Consider the following 22,584-nt stretch of genomic DNA (forward strand, 5'->3'; position numbering starts at 1 on the left):
CGGTTTGTTCTTTGCGTTCGGAGGCGTTGCTACCAAATCGTGATGAATTTTTTGAATCGTGTACGATAGAGGAATAATTGCACGTGAAATGGCAAAGACCCTTTGATTACAAGGCGACAATTTTAGCACTAATTATCGGCAAGGTCCGAAGATAAAGTGGTAGAGAAGAAAAGGATAGGCATTAAAAATTACAAACATGCAATCCGATGCAAAGATTGTTTTTCAGTAAAGGTGGAAAAATTATGCCAGCGTTCCACAACTTAAATTAGCAGCAGATGTTATTCTGTTATATTACAATAATGTAAACACTAAGCAGCGGCGACTGTAATGTTCACATGGGTGCTCTAGACGCGCTTCTCAACAAAGTACATTGTTGAGTCTTTGGAATATGGGGACGGTTCTTGAAAGAAAGAACACTGTCGGAAATTTGACAGTTCAGTGGTTCAGCTGACCCCTAACAGCATTCAACTTATGCACACCCAAGTAAGTACAGTCTTTTCAACGCCCCCATTGCGTTATGTTATTTGAAACTCCTCTGTTTAGTCTTTCTTGCCTGTGTCTTTTGAGGATTGATTTGTTTTCTTTACTTTGCATTTCTGCTACTTTTGGCTAATCGCAAAGATAGGAATGTAAGGTGAATGTTAAACTGAGATGGATGAAGGGACAATCACAACCATATAGGAAGTTCAGATGCCAGAGCCTCGCTAGTCTGCATCATGTAGTCCAGGTTGTACTACGAGGTTGACATTTTGGGTGTCTTGAGAAAAGACACGCCTATCTTCTGAAGAAGCTTGGAAACTTCACAGGGAGGCCGTGTTGCATAGACTCTGAAATCACTTTCGCAACCTCGCATCGTCCATAACCCCGAGATCAGATTTTGGATCTCTTTCTCTTCCTGAGACAGAAGACGTGGACCATTCTAAAAGGGCCGGTTGTTTCCTGTCCCTCTGCTTTTACGGAACGCCCCCCCACCCTTGAACCCAGGGCTCGGAGAAGCCCTTTTCATCGTATCAAGCTTTTTTTCCTCTTTTGTTGCTCAAAAAATCCTCTTGCCGATTCTGCTGGCATTGGTTTTCAACTAATTGGATCATTAAAGATCACTAGGCGTTTCTTGAAGCTGGCAGACATCTTGGTAGGAAGACGAGAATGTTGGGTCTATGTATTTTAGGCCAATCTCTTTTATTTCCTCCTGTGTAACAGGGACCGGTCAATAGGGACACTTTGTTCGCATTTCTTCCGCTGAATTAAACCCCCTGCCGTGGCTGTCTTTGATCTGAATAAGCACCTTGATGGACCCAGGGTGGATATGATGGGCTGAATGGGGAACGGTCAGGGTTGCCAGATCTGTTCCTTGGATATGTCCTTCCCGGTGGAACTTGGCTTTTTAGTTAAAGAACCTTCCCACGATTCTAGCTGCTTATCTACTCTCTGTCTGCTGTAAGATAATGGAGTCTGTTTAAACAAATGCGTCCCATTGGTTGTTTGAATGACAACGGTGCTCGGTGGCCTAGTGCATTCAGTGGTTGACTTTCAATCTCGCCACTTAAGTTCCCTGGTACAAGTCCCGTCCTTGGCATGGGTGTTCTTTGTGAGTATCCCTTCATCAATTTAATGTAAATCATCACTCATCCGCATCGTTGCGATTAGCCAAAAGTGCAAGACAAGCGACGTTAAATAGCAAAAAAATAAAATTAAACTAAAGTTAAAGTAAAGTTTAGTCGGGGAGACCAGGAATTCAACTCCTAATCCATGAAAGCTAATAAGACAAATGTTGAACTATAAATTTGTTATTGTTTACTTGTCGTAAACAAATTAATAATGACCGTACCGCAAGTTAAAGTGTAACATTTATGGTTGGAAAATTAGTACGTTTCGTATGATTGATTGATTGATTTGCTTTATTTTACTTCGGTTTTTGTGCCACTTTTGGCTAATTTGCGAAAATGGGGATGAGAGATATGATGAAATTAATGAATCGACACTCGCAAACATCCATGCCCAGGCCGGGGAGTACGTTCGTATGCATAGATAAGATAGACCACAAATACAAACGTTTGTAGCCTTGCGAACAAGCATTTGTTTGACACCTATTTAATGAAATATTTGGTAACCAGAAGATATTTAGTGGTTATTCCAAAGAAACCTTTTCTCTTTGCAGAAGTTTAATCTCGAAATTTGGGAAATGTTTTCTGCAAAAACGTGACTTCAATGTCGTTTTTCGGTTCGTTCAGCCATTGTGCGCTGAAACAAACAACTACAGAATGTACATGATCGTAAAACAAGACATTACCCAAGTGTAAAATGTCCAAACGTTATTGTTAACTCTTGGTCAAACTGTTGTTACCTACCTGGAAGTCTGCCTAGGAATATACTCTAAGCTCACGTCGTGAGCAAAAGACTCCGACAGTCACCAGTTGTGGTAATGGAAACAATTTAACCTTAATAAAAGGTTTATTTTTCGTATACTCACAACAATTTACAAACTGTTTGTCAATTTTTTCGTTTTGTGAATTTCGTTACCAGGTTGACATCAACTGGTTAGTCTATTTGTCCTTCTAATACTAGTTGTCTGTGATACTCTTAAACAGTTGACGAATTAAAAAAGGAACAAACTGAGCAATCCAACTGTAATGTTCAGGACATTACACTGTGGGTTGGAGTTTAAGATCGTTCATCTTCTTCTTTCTTTGGCTCACATCGCCTGCAAATGATTTCTAGCCAAAGATGCTGAGATGTCTTTGATCTTGCTATTCACTCTCCTCAAGAAATTATATTCTCCATTATCACTTTTTCAGAATAATATACCTTTCTGTTCCATGATAAAGTGAGATTTTGTGGTTTATTGCGGTATAGTTTATTCTGGTAGTTATGAACATATTTATATTGTGCAAAATTATATAATATCCACATAATCGTAGTTTTAGGATCAGAAATAAGTGTTGATATGGATATCGGAAATGGGACTATTGACACGATTCAAATTTTTATACATAGTATCAGGATAGTGTTGCATTAAGAAAATAAATGATTAATTGACAAAGTTTGAGATCGTTCCCACTTGTCTAGGACGAACTTTCGGATGATCCTGATTGTTATCGATATATCGAAACATAGTGAATATCGATAATCGAGTAGCTCCAACAGAAGCTAATGAAAGTCAAAAACCTTGTGTAGGAGAACCAGTGACCCAGAGTACTTGGTGCTTGTGGTATCAACCGGAACACCTTGTTGAATGCCCTAGGCACGAGCAGGGACTGCGAACCGAATTTGAACTCGAACTGAAACATGCTCCAGTTCGACTTATAGTTCGCACTCGAACCTGAACTGAAATGTTTCGCTACATTCTGGTGCACCATAACCCTCCGTGTACTTTCAGTTTCAGTTCAGTTCCGGAATGAAACCTCATTGTGAACACTTTTGGTTCGCACCCGAACCTGAACTGAAATGTTTCGCTATATTCCGGTGCACCATAACCCTCCGTGTACTTTCAGTTTCAGTTCAGTTCCGGAATGAAACTTCATTGTGAACACTTTTGGTTCGCACCCGAACCTGAACTGAAATGTTTCGCTACATTCTGGTGCACCATAACCCTCCGTGTACTTTCAGTTTCAGTTCAGTTCCGGAATGAAACTTCATTGTGAACACTTTCGGTTCGCACCCGAACCTGAACTGAAATGTTTCGCTACATTCTGGTGCACCATAACCCTCCGTGTACTTTCAGTTTCAGTTCAGTTCCGGAATGAAACCTCATTGTGAACACTTTTGGTTCGCACCCGAACCTGAACTGAAATGTTTCGCTATATTCCGGTGCACCATAACCCTCCGTGTACTTTCAGTTTCAGTTCAGTTCCGGAATGAAACTTCATTGTGAACACTTTTGGTTCGCACCCGAACCTGAACTGAAATGTTTCGCTACATTCTGGTGCACCATAACCCTCCGTGTACTTTCAGTTTCAGTTTTGTTTCGGAATAAAACTTCGTAGTGAACAATTTGGTATTTTGGGGGCTGCCAGATCCGAATATTTGGAAATAGATAAGATCCGAAATGCCATTAAGGCAGTGTTTCTCAATTTTTTTTGCCTGAGAGTCCCCTTGACATAATTGAATATTTCTGTGTACCCCCTGAATTCTCAATATTTTATATACCTAAAAATTGTATGAAATAAGTGTGAAAAATGACACCAAACACGAACTCATTGCTTCCAATACGCTACATAATAATATGGATACGTAGTTATTACTTCTGAGTGGCAATATGTTTGTAATTCGTATATCTTGGTCGTGTTTGGTGTCATTTTTCATATTTTATAGCCCAGATTTTAATTATAACAAAATAAATGTAATATTGTTACAACATAAAAAATTACATTGTTGATTCAAATAGTCAGTAGGTGACTCACTAGTCACTACGTCCGCCCGGTCCAGTTTCTATTGCGTCACCACCTGTAGGAAGGGAACAGAACAGGAAGTATGTATTTTCCAGCAGTGCCTTACATCGCATTGCATTCCCGTTCCCAACCAATCACGTGGCCTCCTACCCGACTGCCATGCCATCAAACTGTTTAAATCCAGGTACTATAAATAACCCTGTTCATACAAGATATTAATCAGATCCACATTGGAATCGTGTTTTTCACCACAGCTGCAGCGCAATTCAAGAAACAATTCTCATATCGGCATTGTCCAAGAGTGGTGGTCATTGGTTCTGCGGTCACGAAAGAAGTTTGATCGACACACTGTCGGCTTAAACCACAATACATTTTCTTTCAATGGGTAACTGGGGAAGGCAAGTGCAATGCGCATTTTCCCCACTTTTCATTGTGGTTACTCTTGAGAGGGCGCATTTTTCCCACTTTTATTGCGAGAGCGCACTTTTCCCGGACGCATTTTACCCGACACCGGTGGTTTTGGCTGCACCAGCCACCCAGGTAAGCGTGAAGCGGTTGTTCTCAAGTGTGTAATGTCAGAATTGAGGTACAACCTTTCCTCTCCAACCCTTGATGATCTCATGGTCTTGCGGACGAATGCTTTATTCCAAAAGCGTTCTGATCAGCACTTGCCAGCCTTAAACCAAGATGAAAATTCTTTCAGTTCCTCTATTAGCTCCAGTAGTGTTTACGAGTTCGTCGAGGAGGAAGGTCAATAGTCATTGTTTTTAATGCTCACATGTTTGCTGTCGTTTTTCATAATTCTCGTTTGGAAAGACATTTAAAAGATTAACATTGTAAGATATATGTATGACCTAATTTCCTTTTTTATTCAAAATTTAAATAATAGCTGTTAAAGTGCAAATACGAGGAGGAGGAACTCGTACTACAAAATTATGACATGTATCATTTACAATCAACCAAAGTTTGTGAAACATATTTTTAAGTGATTTTTCTTTAATCCATGGTTATTTGTACGTGTGAAAATATCCATCGAGGATAGATGCTTATTGCGTTTTTCATAAATTAACAGTTCATACACTATTTTATTTTAATTTTCTATTTTCAGGAATTCAGAAAACCAAACAAAATTATGTAATTACATACAAAAGAGTAATACAAAAGAGTAAATGCCATTTTCCATGAATTGGAAAATTTGCTGCCATAGGAAAATCTAATGTGTATTAATCTTATTGATGTAGTTTTGCGCGAAAATGGACACACTTATGAAGCTAGCCACAGCTCACATAGAATTGTATCTGTTTTATTAACTACAATTTGGTTGCTGTACTGTGATGACATACGTTACTTTCATAAATGTATTTGTTTAACTACAATTTGGTTACTGTACTGTGATGTCATACGCTACTTTCAGAAATTAAAAAAAGAACAAGAGTTTTCTTATCCTCTATTGTAAAAAAACAAATAACAACAAAGCTGGAACCTGCCATGGTTGCCAACCCATAAGAACTTGTTTGTTACATCTGCACATGTGTTTATGTGTGAACAAGTATGTTGAAAACTGAAAACTTTCATTCCGGGCCAAACTGGAAGTGAAAGTTCAGACCATCCATTTACAGTTCGGGTAGATATACTCCGGTTTCGTTCCAATTTTAGTTCGAGAACTAAAAATGAACAGAAGGGTTTCATTCCGGGCCGAACTAGAAGTCCAACCTCAGATCATTCTAGTTACGGTTCGGATAGATATGCTCCGGTTTCATTCCAGTTTCAGTTCAAGAACTGAAAGTGAACCGAAATGTTTCATTCCGGGCCGAACTGAAACTAAAACCCCAGATCATTCCAGTTGTGGTTCGGACATATATACTCCGGTTTCATTCCAGTTTCAGTTCGAGAACTGAAAGTGAACCGAAAGGTTTCATTCTGGGCCGAACTGAAACTAAAACCCCAGATCATTTCAGTTACGGTTCGGATAGATATATTCTGGTTTCATTCCAGTTTCAGTTCAAGAACTGAAAGTGAACCGAAAGGTTTTATTCCGGGCCGAACTGAAACTATAACCTCAGATCATTCCAGTTACGGTTCGGACATATATATTCCGGTTCCATTCCAGTTTCAGTTCGAGAACTGAAAATGAACCGAATGGTTTCATTCCGTGCCGAACTGGATGTAAAACATCAGATCATTCCAGTTCTGGTTCGGACATATATACTCCCGTTTCATTCCAGTTTCAGTTCGAGAACTGAAAGTGAACCGTAATGTTTCATTCCGAGCCGAACTGAAACTGAAACTGAAAGTAGGTTTCAACTGCAGTCCCTGGGCACGAGGAAGTCGTGATGTGATGCGTAAGCGATCCGTGGCTTCTTTATCGAATATTTTAAGAACCCGAGGAACAAAGCATGGCTATTCAACAGCCATGCGCCTGCCTCGCAGACAGCGATGCCCATCCGGGGAAAAGCAGGCCAACCATACGGAGGAGGAGGAAGGTGTTATCCTCAAGGATCTTCCGACTAGTTCCTGGAGCGCCCGAACAGTTATTGGAAGGTTCGCCATTCCTCAGATACGTTCGCAAGATAACGAAAAGGATATTCCACGTGAGGCTGTAAAAGGTGTTATCAGAGTTGCAAACCTTTTCCCCAAAGGAAAAAGGAACGGGTCGGACGTTTACTCTAACCTAACCGGCCTGTATAATGGGTCATTATGACCGCATCGTGTCAAAAGTGCCAACGGGAATTGTACCCAACCTAGCGAGAGTCGAATCAGTCCGTACCAACCTCATTGGCGCAGATTGCTACGACGCCAGAAGTCCCGGGTTCGAATCCCGACCTGGACGTAGTTGTTTCATCATATCGTTACTCAACCGCATCGTCGCCGCTATTATCCGAAATTGGCAGAAAAACGACGCTAAAATTAAAAATAGAATCAACCTACGGGCCTCCCCGATGGCGTAGTGGTAGCCGGCAGAATACCAGGAGATGGCTGCCCAAATCATCACTGAACCACCGCCATGCTTCACTCTCGGTAACAGACAGTCTGTATTGTACGCTTGTGCTGGCGTTCTCCACATTTACACTCAGTCAGCAGTTGGAAACAATGTAAAGGATGACTTACCCGACCAGATTACAGTCTTCCACTGCTCCATTGTCCAGTTTTCATGGGCATTGCACCACTGTCTCCGTCTAGCAGCATGGTCAACAGTCATGAGTGGTTTGGGAATTGCAGATCTGCTATGAATACCCTGCTTGTGGAGTTCTCTTCTGACTGTATTGACGCTAACAGGGTTTGTAAGCACTGTATTCAGCTCAGCAGTGACTTTTGGAGCCGTGGTGATCTGCTTGGTCACAATCCTACAAACTTTTGTTTAAGTAAAACAAATTATGGTTCAACAGTAGTCTATCAAATAAACTATTTTAGCAATGGTGCATATTTCTCTAGAGTTACCAAAGAATTTGGTCAGAATTACGAAATTTACTTTTTTTTTCTGTTTATGATAACGAAGAAGCTTATCCAGTGTGTGTGCGTATGTTTTTAAAATTCAAACAAATCATTTTTTTCTGTTTCTGTATGCACAGCAAGTTGCTATTTCAGTACCATTCAGTACCCCTAAGAATTCTCCAACTAGCTTTATCGATTCCCCCACTCCCTAAGAAAACATTCTAGGTACGCCCGATGTACTCGGACTAGGTTTTGAAATTCCTTTCTACATGCTGTAATGTTTTCTCGTCGTAGAACTTCCATACAAATTACTTGCAAAGTTCCTTCTGTGCTCGTTTCTGCAAGTTCACAGATTGCAATTGCCCTGTAAATTTTTACCAAGTTGATAGCCAGTCTTTTAACCCTCAAATGTTCAGTTGTTCGTACATTTAGCTTACAATAGATTAAGGACCATCAACGCCATCTATCGAGTTTACAAGATCGTTGCCTGCACCAAAGCACCAGATTTTGGTATAATTCGTCGAATACAAGGGTCAAGTGGAACTAGTTTGAAACTGTTGTTCAAGTAATTGGAAATGGTTTTCTGGAGTGTGCGAGCAGAATTTGTTTCCCTCCGCCAACTGTTAACGCTACGTGGCAACAACATCCCTTTCTTGGCACTCCACGTCATCCTCCGAACGGGAAAATGCATTCCCATTTCTTCCTTCGATTCCTTCACGGAAGGCTATCGACAAAGCGCTAAACAGGTAAGCACATCACGCACTTGGCCTGTTTTACGATTTGGCGCAATGTTGCCAAGTTTCGATTTTACGAGAAGGCAAAAATCTCCTGCTCCTCGTAGCATTCCGAAACTCTCTTGGACGTTTTTTTCTGCCACGTCTGCACGACACGATGCGAAGATAAATTACCCAACGAAAATGCAAGAGAATTTCAAACTATTGTTTTCGCATTTTTAGTAATTTTACGTTGTTTTTCTACCCCTAACAATGATGAAGTTGACATTGAATGGCTCCACAGCCCAGTACAGCACTCGCTACCAAGGTTAGCTTGCCATCTACGTAATTCCTTGTTATTTTATTTTTATGTACTAAATAAAATCAACCTTCTTCCACCTTTTCCCTCAATATAAATTATGCCAAACTAATTTTGATTGATTTGTTTTATTTTAGTTAGCTTTTTTGCCACTTTGGTTAATCGCGGACATGGGGATAATGAGATGGATAAAGGAACAACGACAAACATGTATGGACCAACGAGCTATATACAGAAGCCTCACAGAGTTGTGAGTTGAGACGCCAGAGCATCGTTAGTCTACAAAATGGAGTCCAGGGTGTACTATGTGGAAGTGACAAGACCTTTTCTTTTACCAACCATAAAAAATATACAGGGTGTCCAGCTTAGACCTTTAGCATTACAAAAGAGCATAATTTTGCAGGGAAACCAAATTTTATTACCAAAATTTACATTTTGGTAGAAAAACTCATGCATTTTTTTGTCCCAGCACCAGCACTTCACACAATCTCAATATGAACCCCCCCGTGGCACGGCAGATGTCGAACCGATATTCCAATTCCGTCCAGGTATTCACTAGCATTTGAGGGGTCACATTGTTAATCGCCTGACGAATTCTGTTACGCGAATCTTCCAAGTTCTCGACGGGCATACTGTAGACTTGGTTCTTGATGAACCCCCAGAAGAAAAAGTATAGGGGGGGAAAGATCCGGCGAGCGCGGAGGCCAAGTAAGTGGTTTAGAACCTCTTCCTATCCATCTTCAGGAAAATGTTCACTTATCATCAGGATAAATTCCTTGATGTAACTGGATCTTGTACTCCCGTAGACGTAACCTTATGTGCACAACGTCATGGATAGTAGACCGAGGAATGTTGAGCTCTAAACTTGCACGTCTTATTGATTTTGTTGGACTTCTTGTGAATGCAGTGCGAATCACTTCAATGTTTTCCTCTGATATCTTCCGCTTCGCGTACTTCACGCCCACTGACTCAACACATCCAGTTTCTCTTAGTTGTTTATCCCACTTAGCAATACTCAAATAGGAAGGAACATTGTCGTGACGTTGAAGATTGAATTCACGCCGAAAAGCACGTTGAACAAGCTTCACAGATTTATTTTCTGCCAGTGAAAGAACGCAGAACACTTTCTGCTGAACCGTCAACTCCGCCATCTTGGAATTTATGCTTACACGCGCATGCGCGTCACGTCAACTCGAAGTACTGGTGATTCTCGCGAATGGCCACAGTTGCCAGTCCCATACAAACAATAAGTTTCATTTGAAATTGAATGTAACTAAAGTTATACTGTTTTGTAATGTTAAAGGTCTAAGCCGGACACCCTGTATATGATTTTATAAGCATGGGTAGAGAGACAGTATTATAAATTAGTGTTGGGCATTAGTCAACTGAAAATAATAGTGTACTAATATTAGTTGAAGTAGTCGAATTAGTTGTCCAACTAATATTAGTAGTGATGGGCACCATCGACTAATCAATCGAAACAAATTAGTCAAAGTAGCCGATCGACTAATGCTTGTAGGACTGTGTTAAATTACTCTTCACACAGAAACGCATTTATACGATAAGGTAGTCTTTTAGTGAATTAGGTGATGGAGCTGGTGCATATCGACTTGTTTCTCCCTTCTGACCCTTCAATTTCAACGTTTACTTCTGACCTCAAACTTGATGAGAGACCCATTTGGGCGTTTCTGCCACTTGTATTTTTGAACGAACATCCTATATTTCTTTCCCCTTTCGGTAAAATTTGTGAACTCTTGTGTCTGTTCGGTACCACCGAAGATGTGAATGCGAGTGCCAACCACAGTCGCCCGTGTTGGTCCATTGCCTTGGAGATGAGTAGATGTCTTCTGTGTCAGAGATCCGTATAAAAGTAGTGATAAGAATGGACGCGACGTCGACGTCTCGCCAACGAGAGAGAGAGAGAGAGAGAGAGAGAGAGAGAGAGAGATAAGTGCAAGGAAGGAACATGGCTTGCATTTACTGCACTGTGATATAATATGGAAAGGGTGCAGTAGACAGGGCAATATTTAGTTTTACTGCCACAGCTGCCTTTACCCCGAGCGGTCCTTTTCCGTAGGCGGCTGTTGTTTTTACGCGTTGCTCCAACTTCTGATGGAACGATTTCTTTGGTACGTGACTTCAGAGAACTAGCGTGTGTGTCGACGTACAAAAACTGATTATCTTCCTTTTGTAACCCCCCCCCCCCCCAATCTCTCTTTCGCTCTCGATGGTTCCTTTGTGGGGGAAGAAGACTCCTCACGCGTAATGTTCGCAATCAGTTGCCGGTACCGTTGCACAATGCCTTTCGAATTGAAGGTTGCGTTTGTCCCTCCCCCCTTCGGTCATGTTGACTAGCAGTGCCGTAAAAACCGATAGTCTGTCTGTCCGACGTTTTTTTAAAACTCAGAGAACACTCGTTTCTATTTTTATACTAGTTGAATAACAATAAATACCATTTACACAATATGGCTGTCTGCTTTCTTAACCTAAATAGACACTTAATAAAGAATATTACTTCCGTTTTATGGAATGCGTAATTGTAATAACCACAGCCCAAAATATACTCTGATTTAATTTTAATTTTGTTATTTATCGTCGTTCTTACCACCACCGATGAGTGATGATGTGATGAATATGACGAAGATAGACAAAGAACGCAAATGCCCGGGCGGGAACCCGGAACACCTGCCAAAAATACTATGACTGAGGTAATGGCATGGGGTAGGGGACGTAAAATCACGACATGCACCTAGTCCCCCCCCCCATGCTTTCACTATGGCACTATTAACCAGGATGCATTGTCGTTGAAGTGCACCAGTGGCAAAGATAATAGTAATCAAATTGTCAATCACTATTTTTCATCCTTTTGTGTTCTGCATCCTGTGTTGTTATCCGCAGTGAAACTCCGCAATTTTGTCTGTGAGGATCATGTTAATGCTGAAAATAATCTTTCAACAAAAGCATAGGTAGTCAATGGTGGAGGAAGGGAAATCCACAGAGAGTTCGAGTTACATAAAAATTCTAAAAAAAAATCGCGTAAACAATGTATTTATGCTAAGAGAACTAAACCTATGGCAGTGTCCAAAAGGTGGAGGACCGTACTTGAAGCTAACATCATCCGAGAATGATCTCGCAGTTCGGTCTTGAAGTCGTGGACTTGAAGCGAAAGTCTTTCGAATTGCACTTCGACTGCAGTACGATCAGTAGATAAAACTGAGAACTCGTTGCTTTCCCCGCGTTTTAAACACTTCTTATTCACCATATAAATCACATAGCATGTTTCAAATGTTCTTATACATACATTTCCACACATTAGAATGACTTCAACCTACAATGTGCTGGCTTTCTACCTCCGTGATTTCAAAGAAATGAACAAAGAGCGCAGGAGTCATGTGATCAAGCCTGCAACGATGCATGCTCCGTGCTGTGGTCTCGATTGCTCGTTTGATTGGCGTTTTCGAACTGCACTAGGTGACGTCACTTCCGTCAAGACCATACTTGAAGTCTTCTCTTTGAACCTTTCGGATATAGCCTAACTACAAAGGCATTTGGCCCAACAATTTCGGCAGATGACCGGGGGCGAAGAGGTTGGTTGAGGCTTGTGCAATGAGATACCCTGGATACGCTTATTGATCAAGCATGCTGCATCCTCGTAGGTGCATACGTTACGTACAGGTGGTTAGCCGTAGCAATCTGCAGCGCACGTTTAGGGGTTTTTATTATCGATGACAGATTAGAAGGAAGAGGCGGAACGAAAGGGGGGTTTGGGGGGGGCTAATGTGAAGGGTAGCACCTGCGAGCAAATGTTGACCTAGCGGCACGATGTGTTGTCGTGGATAAAAGGCTCCTGTTAAACGCTGGGAAATTGGCCCAAGCCTTGCGCGCTGTGCAGCCAAGGATCAGCGATCTGTGACGAGGGCTTTGTCGATTTTCTTTTGTTATTTTGTTGTTAATTATTATCTTGTTCTGACATTAAACGCTATGGCGAGAGATGAAAAACGTGTAATTTATAGCTTCCGCGTAACGGTACCCCCTGCTTTTTTTCTTTCGGCTTGCAGAGTGCTGCAAAAAACCGTGATGGTTTTTCGATTAGCAGGGGCTGGGATGGGAGTAGTGGCACACAACTTGGTGTACCATGAGTTGACTTGTTTGGTTATCGGATAGTCTGGGTTCGTTACCGTTAAGAATGTGAACTATCATGCGCAACGTACTGTATGCAGCACTTGGAACCTCTTGTAAACCATGTCCCCTACGTTTTTGGGAAGGTGAAGTGGTAGTCAAAATGTTGCTTGCACCAGGAACCCATAAATTCTAGTGGGTTCTATTCGGTTCTATTCGGTTCCGCAACAGGACCGGAACCTTTTTTCTCGCATAATTTAAATTCAGTCCAAGTTGTGTATTGTTCATTGACAAAAGGTTCCTTTACCCTATTTAAATTGATCCTGAAAAAAGGTCCCTGGACCGTATTTAAATTCATTCGGGAAAAAGGTTCCTGAACCGAATTGTAATACTTCATACTTTACGGTCCAGAACCCATTTACGCTTGCTGATTTTCTCTCCTGGACCGGAATTGAAATTATTAAAAATTCCTGGACGTTTAACAACCCTGACTTAAACACCTACCGACAATTCGTCGGAGTCGTTATCCTCGAAGGAACAAACACGGATTTTGCAGTCACAAGAACTGATTGACAGAGAGCGGCCTTGTCTCGGATATTGGAGACCTTTGTGCTTATTGCATTTTCTACTTATAAACTACCGCGAACGCGAAAGACTTCGAGGGAGATTTCACAGCCAAGGGACAAGCAATTTCACCAATCGATCACTTGACTAGTGCGGCCTGTTGTGCCGCTACGTTGTGAAATGTTGCTGTTGATTTGATTGGATCATTCCCAAGTGTCGCTTGGAAACGAACACTCAGAAATAATTGCAACGTTTAGTGCCGAAAGACCGTCCAACCAATATAATTATTAGTGGTAACGTACACATGGCTTCTATGTAATACTCAGATGGCCAAGATAGAGCTCTTTCAATATTTACAGATCTGTAACTAAATTCAAAGAATTCCAGCATACGAGACATTTTGAATCTTAGGGGCGAATGCACACCAATCGTACACAGGCTTGTGCGGCCTCTCATGTCGCTACAGTGTCATCAAAAAATGAATGAGAATACTACTACTGTTTTGGTTCCCTGTTCTCTCTCTCTCTCTCTCTCTCTCTCTCTCTCTCTCTCTCTCTCTCTCTCTCTCTCTCTCTCTCTCTCTCTCTTTTCGTTTTGATTAATTAGCTGAGTTAAAAGACTACAGGGTAAAAAGTAATAAGTCTACTGTTGCAAAAGCATTCTACGGACTGAAATCTTCAATTTTTGAGTTTGAATTGATATTTTAAGTCCACTTTATGCACAGATCGGCTAACCGGAACTTGGCCTACAGTTTATAAAGTGGGATCAGAACCACTGAGCAATGTGCCTCCATCGGGTACCGAACCCGGAATCCATTGATTACAAGGCAACGACATTAGCAGTACGCCATCGGGGAAGCCCTCGGACTGAAATCTATCTTATGCAAGCATTAAAGAGAGCATGAACAAGTATTTGAAAACATGTATGGCTGAAAATAAAGTTGGCGAAAGGCAGTAGTGTTAGACGATATATCGCGATATTGAAAAAATATCGTCCTGGCGATATCAACTAGAGCCTGTGGTTCCCAACGTGTGCCCCGTGGCTGCCTTACAGGGGCGAAGCGAAATGTTCTAATATTTTCAGTGAAATGATATGATTGTTCCAAATATGTGCTAATTAAGTACTTTTTACACACAAAATGTTTTTGAATTTGAAAGATGTGCTTATTTTTTAACTTAAGGTAAGCAACGTAACACCATTAACTGAGCGTTGCAAGTTACGATATATATAAAATTTCCGATATCGTCCATCCCTAAAAGGCTGCACGTAGTCAGGAGCTGGCGGTCAGCGAATCTACATTTTCTGTGAAGGATTCAACTCGTATGCGTCGTGGGCAAGTTCAAACACGATGTCCTCGAGCACAGCCAAGCGAACGCTGTGGCACGAAACTGCAACGAGCTTCTATTGTTATTGCCACGCATTGCATACGATTGATCCACTGACCAAGTTGGCGAGTGAAAATTGAAAAGTGGGAAAAACAGAAAGAAAAAAAAAATATTTTTTTTTACCTCTTTCTGTGGCAATCGGACAGTGGCGTTCAGAGATAAAAATGGGGTCGTTTTCTGTTGGAACTTGCAATGTACGCCGTTTCCCGCAAGCGCTGCCGTCGGGCATTGTGGGTAGATTGGCGCTTTAGATTGGCGAAACGGCTGTAAAACGGATGAAATATCGTTTGTTCAGTTAGCGGATCCTCCCGTTCGTGTTTTGCATACCCATTGTGCGTTTCGAAAATTGGATCCGAAGTGGTTCGAATGGCGCGTTCACTTCTATTGATGCTTTGTTTCGCTCAGGTATTTTTTTTTAATGCTGAGAGGGGCTATTTTGGGTATTCTGTGCAGATTGGAAGGGTACCATGACGTAATCCACAGCCGAAAGTATAGACCTCCTTTTCTAAACCGACAGGCCGCAGGAGGTTTATTAGATCCAACGGTTGACGTCTAATTTAAACCCGCCCTCCGCGGCGGAGTGGTTAGAACACCGCGCTGCGACGTCAGGGGTCCCAGGCTCGAATCCTACATTAATGTTCTTTGCGAGTGTCACATCAATTTCATCATATCACTCATACAGGAGCGTATATTGTAGGCTATCTGCGAAGCCTGAAGCGCAGGGAGTAAAATACAGAAGAAACATAGATTACAAACTGAATAAATTTACTAATTTCAATAAGAAAAAATGGCGATTCTGAAGTTGGCAACCTGAATTCTCAGGAGTTGGCAACCCGAATTCTCAGGAGTTGGCAACCCGAATTCTCAGGAGTTGGCAACCCGAATTCTCAGGAGTTGGCAGCCTGAACTCTCAGGAGTTGGCAGCCTGAACTCTCAGAGGTTGGCAGCCTGAACTCTCAGAGGTTGGCAGCCTGAAATCTCAGAGGTTGGCAGCCTGAACTCTCAGGGGTTGGCAGCCTGAACTCTCAGGTGTTGGCAGCCTGAACTCTCATTGGTTGGCAGCCTGAACTCTCAGGGGTTGGCAGCCTGAACTCTCAGGGGTTGGCAGCCTGAACTCTCAGGGGTTGGCAGCCTGAACTCTCAGGGGTTGGCAGCCTGAACTCTTAGGAGTTGGCAACCTGACTCCCTTTGGGATGGTAACGTCAAGAGCGAGCAAAATGGGCCTGACCACTGACCACTTATACCAAGGGTTTATGCGAGCCTATACAGTAGTCTTCTCTCTTCCTTCATAGCCTAGGACCACGTGTCATAGTGAGCTAGTACGGGTTTTGGACTCAGCATACGCCACTGCACTCATATCATCTTCGCGATTATCCAAATCTGGCAGAAAAGCACACTAAAGATACCAAATCAATCATTGTAATATAAACCCATTTTTATATTTGAACAAGTCCAGACAAATTCCACTTTATGCACAGATAGGCTAATCATTAGAAAAATGGGATTCGAAGCGCTATGTGCCTCAACCGGTATCACACCCAGAACCACTTGATTACTAGGCTGCGACGCTACCACTACGCCATGATTTTTTTTATTATGCTATAATTTATTTATTAATATTATATTTATAGGATACGTATTACTGAATAAAGTTAAATTGGGACTGATGCATGAACTTATAAAATAATAATTTACCGGTCCGTGGTCTCGCGAAGGTTAAAGACCATTGATATAGACCATGGCGGTTATTCGCTTCCTTATTATTATTATTATTATTATTATTAAGTCAAGTAATACAGCATAGTCTTTTGGATTTATAAAGCGAATAGCAATCATTTTTGTGCACCGTATATAAGCAGTGCAGTGCATTCTTATAAAAAGGTCATCACTGCTAGGTTATGATCGCAACACGAAATGAGGATCACAGTCAGAAATGTATGTTGAACAGGCAGAAATATTCACGTATTTGGAACGTAGTATTCCTAAAGTCGTTTTCACGTTCAGAAGACACAACGGCGCTTATGGAGAAACCGCACAGTGTTGCCAATACAACGCTAGCTCATGTCGCCGGGAAATGATGAGCTTCCTTCATAATGAAGGTCTTACATATTTTGTATATATAATGACAATTATATGTAATTATTAATATTATACTGTGAACATTACAGTTCATTAGCATGTCATTTTCCCATTAGATTTAATTTAATACACAGGCACATTTAATATTCATTCGCCTTTCTCTGTAATTATTTCATAGAATAACATTGATATATGGTAATGTGTTACATATATATATATAAATTCATTATTGCCTATGACTTTATGTGTACGTTGGAAACTGAAAGGTGATCTTCATTTCAGTATTAATGTCGACAGTAATGTAAACAAAAACAACGTTATTTGCAACAGCACTAATGTTGCTCACAATAGCGGCGTTGGAAATAATTGTCAATTATTAAATTAAAGTAATTGAAATTCTATTGTAACAAACTGCATGAAGTTAATATTTTTACTGAATGGAAATAAAATAACAACTCGAAAACTTGGTGGTGATTAGCCGGAATGCTGCGGTGAGTCGGCTCAAGATGGCCAGACAACGTCCCCTTACTTCGCGCGCGGTTCGGGTTAAAAAGAAACTCCAAATGCATGGAAGTAATATTTCTGGGAACCTTTGAGTGGTTATAAAAAATAATTTCATTATTTTCTTCACAACTTTGTCGCTGGAAGTTTTCACTTGGAATTACAGAACAAAAAAATGGCCAGCGACGACATTTTCTACTGCACGAATATAAAAAATCTCCACATACTTTATTTGAATATAACAGTAACAGTGTCAATTTTTTTCATAATGAATGCTTCAATTTTACGGCATGTTTCAACGTTAGAAATAAAAACAATGTAAAAAAAAATTGTTTTCACAGAAAATTTGCGTTTTTATTTATCTAAAAATATGTAAGCAAGTTACCAGTTTTTTGTGTTCACCATCGTATTCTCTACAAAATTTCCTGCAAAACTGCAGGTACCGATTTTACATAAGCTAAATTTGTAAATCGAGATATTTCACAACAGCGCGCTCGTATTTTCCCATAAGAAAAGCATTGCCCATAAGAGCCCATTGTGTCTTCTGAACGTGAAAAAGACTATAGACGAGGTTAATAGTTGCAATATTTTGATATCTTGTGACTGATGATATAATGATGCTTTGCATAACCTACAAATGATGACGCACGAACACGAAGAGAGCTTCCACAGGCCTTATCAGGAGGCCTAGCCATAACACGCATTTCTCCTTAAAATGTCCTTCCTCCAGAGTTCATGAAAAATTAATTTAAAATTAAAAAAAAGATAAGCTGGGAGAATGAGTGAGGTGATACTCTGTGAGGTTAAGTGTCTCTTAAGGTCAATGAAATTTAACTTCTGTGCCCTTAGGAGCCTTTAGTGTTTCTTCCTAGCACCCTTCACCCGTCCTATATTATATATGTTGCCATAAAATCTATTTTTAATGCCCTTCGTCGAGATACTCATTGCTTTTTATTTTCTTTTTTTCAGTGGTGCTTCTAGATACGACATTGGAATCATCTTTGGATTGGACACGGTACCCGTATGGACCTCAGGCAGTTACGCCAGGAGTGAGTATCTCATTTATTTTTCTGTTTTATTTGTTTTTTCGGCATCAGTGTTGCCATCTTGGGAAATTCCAACATAGCTGAGAAATCAAATTCCTTGTTAAAAGTGATCATGGAGACCTTATTTCAGAGATTTTTTTGCATTATCCAAGCGGCAGTGAGTGTCTGCCGTGTGTGATTCAGTTGGGTAGCTCGGTCTGAAAGTATTGACGTAATTCAGATAATCTACTAATGTTGTGCATGTTACATAGCACTAATGAATTCATTGACTTTGCAGTATAAGATACTAGACAAGTTTCGATATTTCAATTTGGAACAACATATTTGAAGGGCTCGGGTGTAAAACATGGTAAGTGACATTTTGGTCATTTCTGAGTTAGAAGGTATAGCTACTGTAGAAGGATGGTACATTTTACTTTGTAACTCAAAAGTTACCAAAAATGGCACTTACCATGTTTTACACCCGAGGCCTTCATTTATTACACACATAATAGCAAATGTAAGCAGTCTATTTGATGCACTAAAGTGAGTTTTTTTGGCCTTTGCCACGAATCAGGTTTTACGTTGATGGATTTTGCACATCGTTTGTAAAGATAACGCCAAACTCCATCATATGATGCAAGTGAGTTTTTGTCCAATTGTACTTAAATGCATTAATTGATGAGTTTTTATGTACCGTCATGCATCTTTTTTGATGATACACTTAAACATTTGGTCCGAGCTACACACTTCATGCCTGTTTTTGTTTCAGCTGATGCTTTTACTTTTCTGTGTTATATGTATAAACATATTCGATTCAAGCAATGTCCCCATGATGGATCGGCTCTGGGATTCACCTAGCCTGGTGCCAAACCTGGCAAGTAATCCTCGCCATTTGCCTCCCAAGTATTCTGTAGAGTAGGAGATAGCTTCTTATAAAGAAATGAAAATAATTGCAAATTGCTATCGTATTTTGAAGAATTTCCCAAATCTTTATCCAGAAGATGCCAAAAGACACTTCGTCCACAAATTTGAAATGACATCACAAGTACTCAGCTTACAACTATAAGTTGTTTTTTCCCCCTATTCTACATCGCCATCTTGCTTTTGCAAGAGTTAAAAGAGATCGTTTGGACAAAAGACTGTCGATTTGGCGGCAACTGTCCCATTCCAGAGTGCCAGATGGCGCCGCTGTAGCCCTGACGTTGAATCCCTACGTGGTTTTTAATTAATGTCCCTGCAGTGGGTGGCCTATTTTTACGCCACATGCTGCAGAGTCTGTGGCTTAGCCGGTGGAACGAAGGGGAAAAAATTCAGGGTGCCCTAAGTGGGAGACGCAAGAGGTGTAGGACGTAATGGCGTTTCCGCACCGAGCGGGTTCGTTTGAAAACGGTTGCAGGAATCGTTAAAGAGTCATTCCATGTGAAATCACCCAATTTTAAATCAATTGGTTGCTTGACCATTTTGTTAATTTTTTATATTTTCACCATAGGTGGTCTTGCTAGTGACCTGCTCAAAAAGATTTTTTTTTTAAAAAAATCTTCCGCCATCTTGGATTTCTGCTCATTTTTCATCACTTCGGGGAAGCAGAAATGAGCATTTACAAGGGTTTTGAAAAGAGGTTGCTGTGTGATTTCTATTACAGATGGAATGTTCTAGTTTTCACTGCCTGAAAGTAGAGATTCTGGCCTTTCAGAAAATGTATATATATGTAAGGTAAGAATTAAGTAACTGGGACTTTAATGGGTTTGAATATAACCATCGTAAGGGGAAATTTTGCCAATTTTAAAGGTCTGTAAAATCAAAAGGGCTTGAAACCACAGGATGGAATTATTTTTGCAAGAACTATGAGTGGAAGGCTTTTCAGCCATGGTGAAACAAATCCGGGGTTGTAAGCCCTTCTGTCCGATTTTTAGTTCCGAAATCCGAAAATTTCCAAAATTTGTGAATTTCAAGGTCAAATATCTCTAAAGGGGGACCTGCCAAAAAATAGAAATTTTGGCCATGGATACTCCTACTAGTACTTAGTAAAACCTGTGAATTTCATTTTGGGGTTCACACCGATGTTCATGTTATAGGCTGCCAAATATCTCTAAAAATTACATCGTGAAAACATTATAATAAATAGGCTTAAAGTGACCTGATTTCCATTATTTTATAATCTAGTTATTTTATAAGGGTAAACAGAAATTAAAATAGATAAACTAGTTAGTTACTAGTTCATATATTTCAAAATATATTTAGTGTGCTTTTGTTAATAAAAATCAAATCAAATCAAAATCACGTCTTGGATTGAGAAGACAAATGTTAGTAATCAAACAAGTGTACTATTATGTCAGTAAGTATATACAAGTTGCATGCACATGTTTCTTAAAGGTTTATGAATATCCAATACTATCAAACCTTACTCAATACATCCACTCTGGTACATAACAATTGTATGTGAAATATAACATAATATACAGGGTGTCATTTTAATGGCGCCCACGGACCACAGATTCGTATAGAGGACATCAAAACAAACAACTTTTCTCGGTAACATTTTTCTCGTTGGTGCATCATTTCGGTGCTACAGTTGTTTAAAAAAGCCAGTTTTGCCGCCTGAATGCTGGCAACCACACACAACTTTTGATTGCATTTGTGACGTCATATCCCGTCGTGAAGCGATGCGTTCCAGGGTTGCCAGGAACACTCATATTCTGTGAAAAATGACATAGCTACAATCAGCCACATTATGTACCGTAAAACAAAACGAGCAAACACATTCTGTAACTTAACAGTAAGTAAACAAACGATACGAAAAATGGTAGAAAGAAAATAGAATTCAAGTGGAAGTGGTCATATCGAATTTTGTCTCAGCTTACATGTCAAATATTTGCAAATCTAGTTACCAAGTTGCCATCTACAATTTAGTCTATCCACTTCGTCCTTCTGATCTACTAGTTGTCTGTGACACACTGAACAGATGACAAAATAGAAATGAAAGAACTCATAATGCCCTGAATATACATTATATTATGTGTTGCTTACCTTTGGAATTTTGAGGCAGTGACAAAAATGGTTGAAAATACAGGGATATAAGTAGCAGTAAAACAAGCTCTCCGATGACTGTGTTTATCTACGCACCGGATACACATGTAATAGTTCGCAACTGTGAACAGGGCAGTATATTCGCTACTGATTCATAATTACATTGTTACTGTCGTTGTACGTGTTTTAGCTGTAATGTAACAACGTGAACCTCTGATACTTCCGTTATCAGCTCAAAAGTACAGCAAGCCATCTGGTCACAAACCTGTAAATATCAACCTTGCAACGAGATTTGCAAATATAATTGACATGTAGCTGGGCGTAAACAGCCATATGTAAGCTGTTGGTCCAATAACATTTATTGTTGATGATATTTTACATGTAGGCTGAGACAAAATCTTATATTGACACTTCATTTTGAATACGTTTTTTACCATTTCCCATATCGTTGGTTCACTTCCCCCTTTCCTTAGATGACTGCTGATCTTCTGGCTGGTAGGCTATGATGTTCAGTCTACTGGACGCGTTTCTCGCTTCGTTTTAAAACTAATAATGTGGTTGGTAGTTTGTAATCTTTCACAAAATTTGTATGTTCCTTGCAACACTGCCGTGCGCTGTTTCGCCGCAGGATATGACGTCACAGATACGATCAAATGTTGTGTTGGGTTGCCAGCATCCAGGCGGCAAAACGGCCTTTTTCGAACGGCTGTAGCGTCGAATCGACGCACCAACGAGAAAAATGTTACTGAGAAAAGTTGTTTGTTTTGATGTCCTCTATATGTTTCCGTGGTCCGTGGGCGCCATTAAAATGACACCCTGTATACAACAATTGTCTGCGAAATATAACATAAGCTACCTGTAAAATATGACAAGCATTTAAACGCTTGAGAATATACGTATTCAAGTTCTTCCTCTATTTTTTGTATCCTAGTTACATATACCACTGTGATATACACAGTTTACAATTCAATATATTACATCACAATGACATTTACAATTCCATATATCACTACACATAATACAACATTA

General features: G+C 40.3%; 1 protein-coding gene across 7 annotated transcripts in view; it reads left to right on the forward strand.

Annotated features, from left to right (window-relative positions):
• Eph (Eph receptor tyrosine kinase) overlaps window positions 1–22,584 on the forward strand; it is a 359,408-nt gene that overhangs the window by 221,199 nt on the left and 115,625 nt on the right. For all 7 annotated transcript variants that reach the window (XM_083135337.1, XM_083135333.1, XM_083135336.1 and 4 more), the window contains exon 3: window positions 18,470–18,549. In XM_083135337.1, coding sequence (XP_082991463.1) covers window positions 18,470–18,549 — 80 coding nt within the window. The remainder of the gene's footprint in view (window positions 1–18,469; window positions 18,550–22,584) is intronic.

This window comes from Lepisma saccharinum, chromosome 14 (assembly GCF_977018435.1).
Source record: "Lepisma saccharinum chromosome 14, izLepSacc3.1, whole genome shotgun sequence".
Classification (NCBI taxonomy): Eukaryota; Metazoa; Arthropoda; class Insecta; order Zygentoma; family Lepismatidae; genus Lepisma; species Lepisma saccharinum.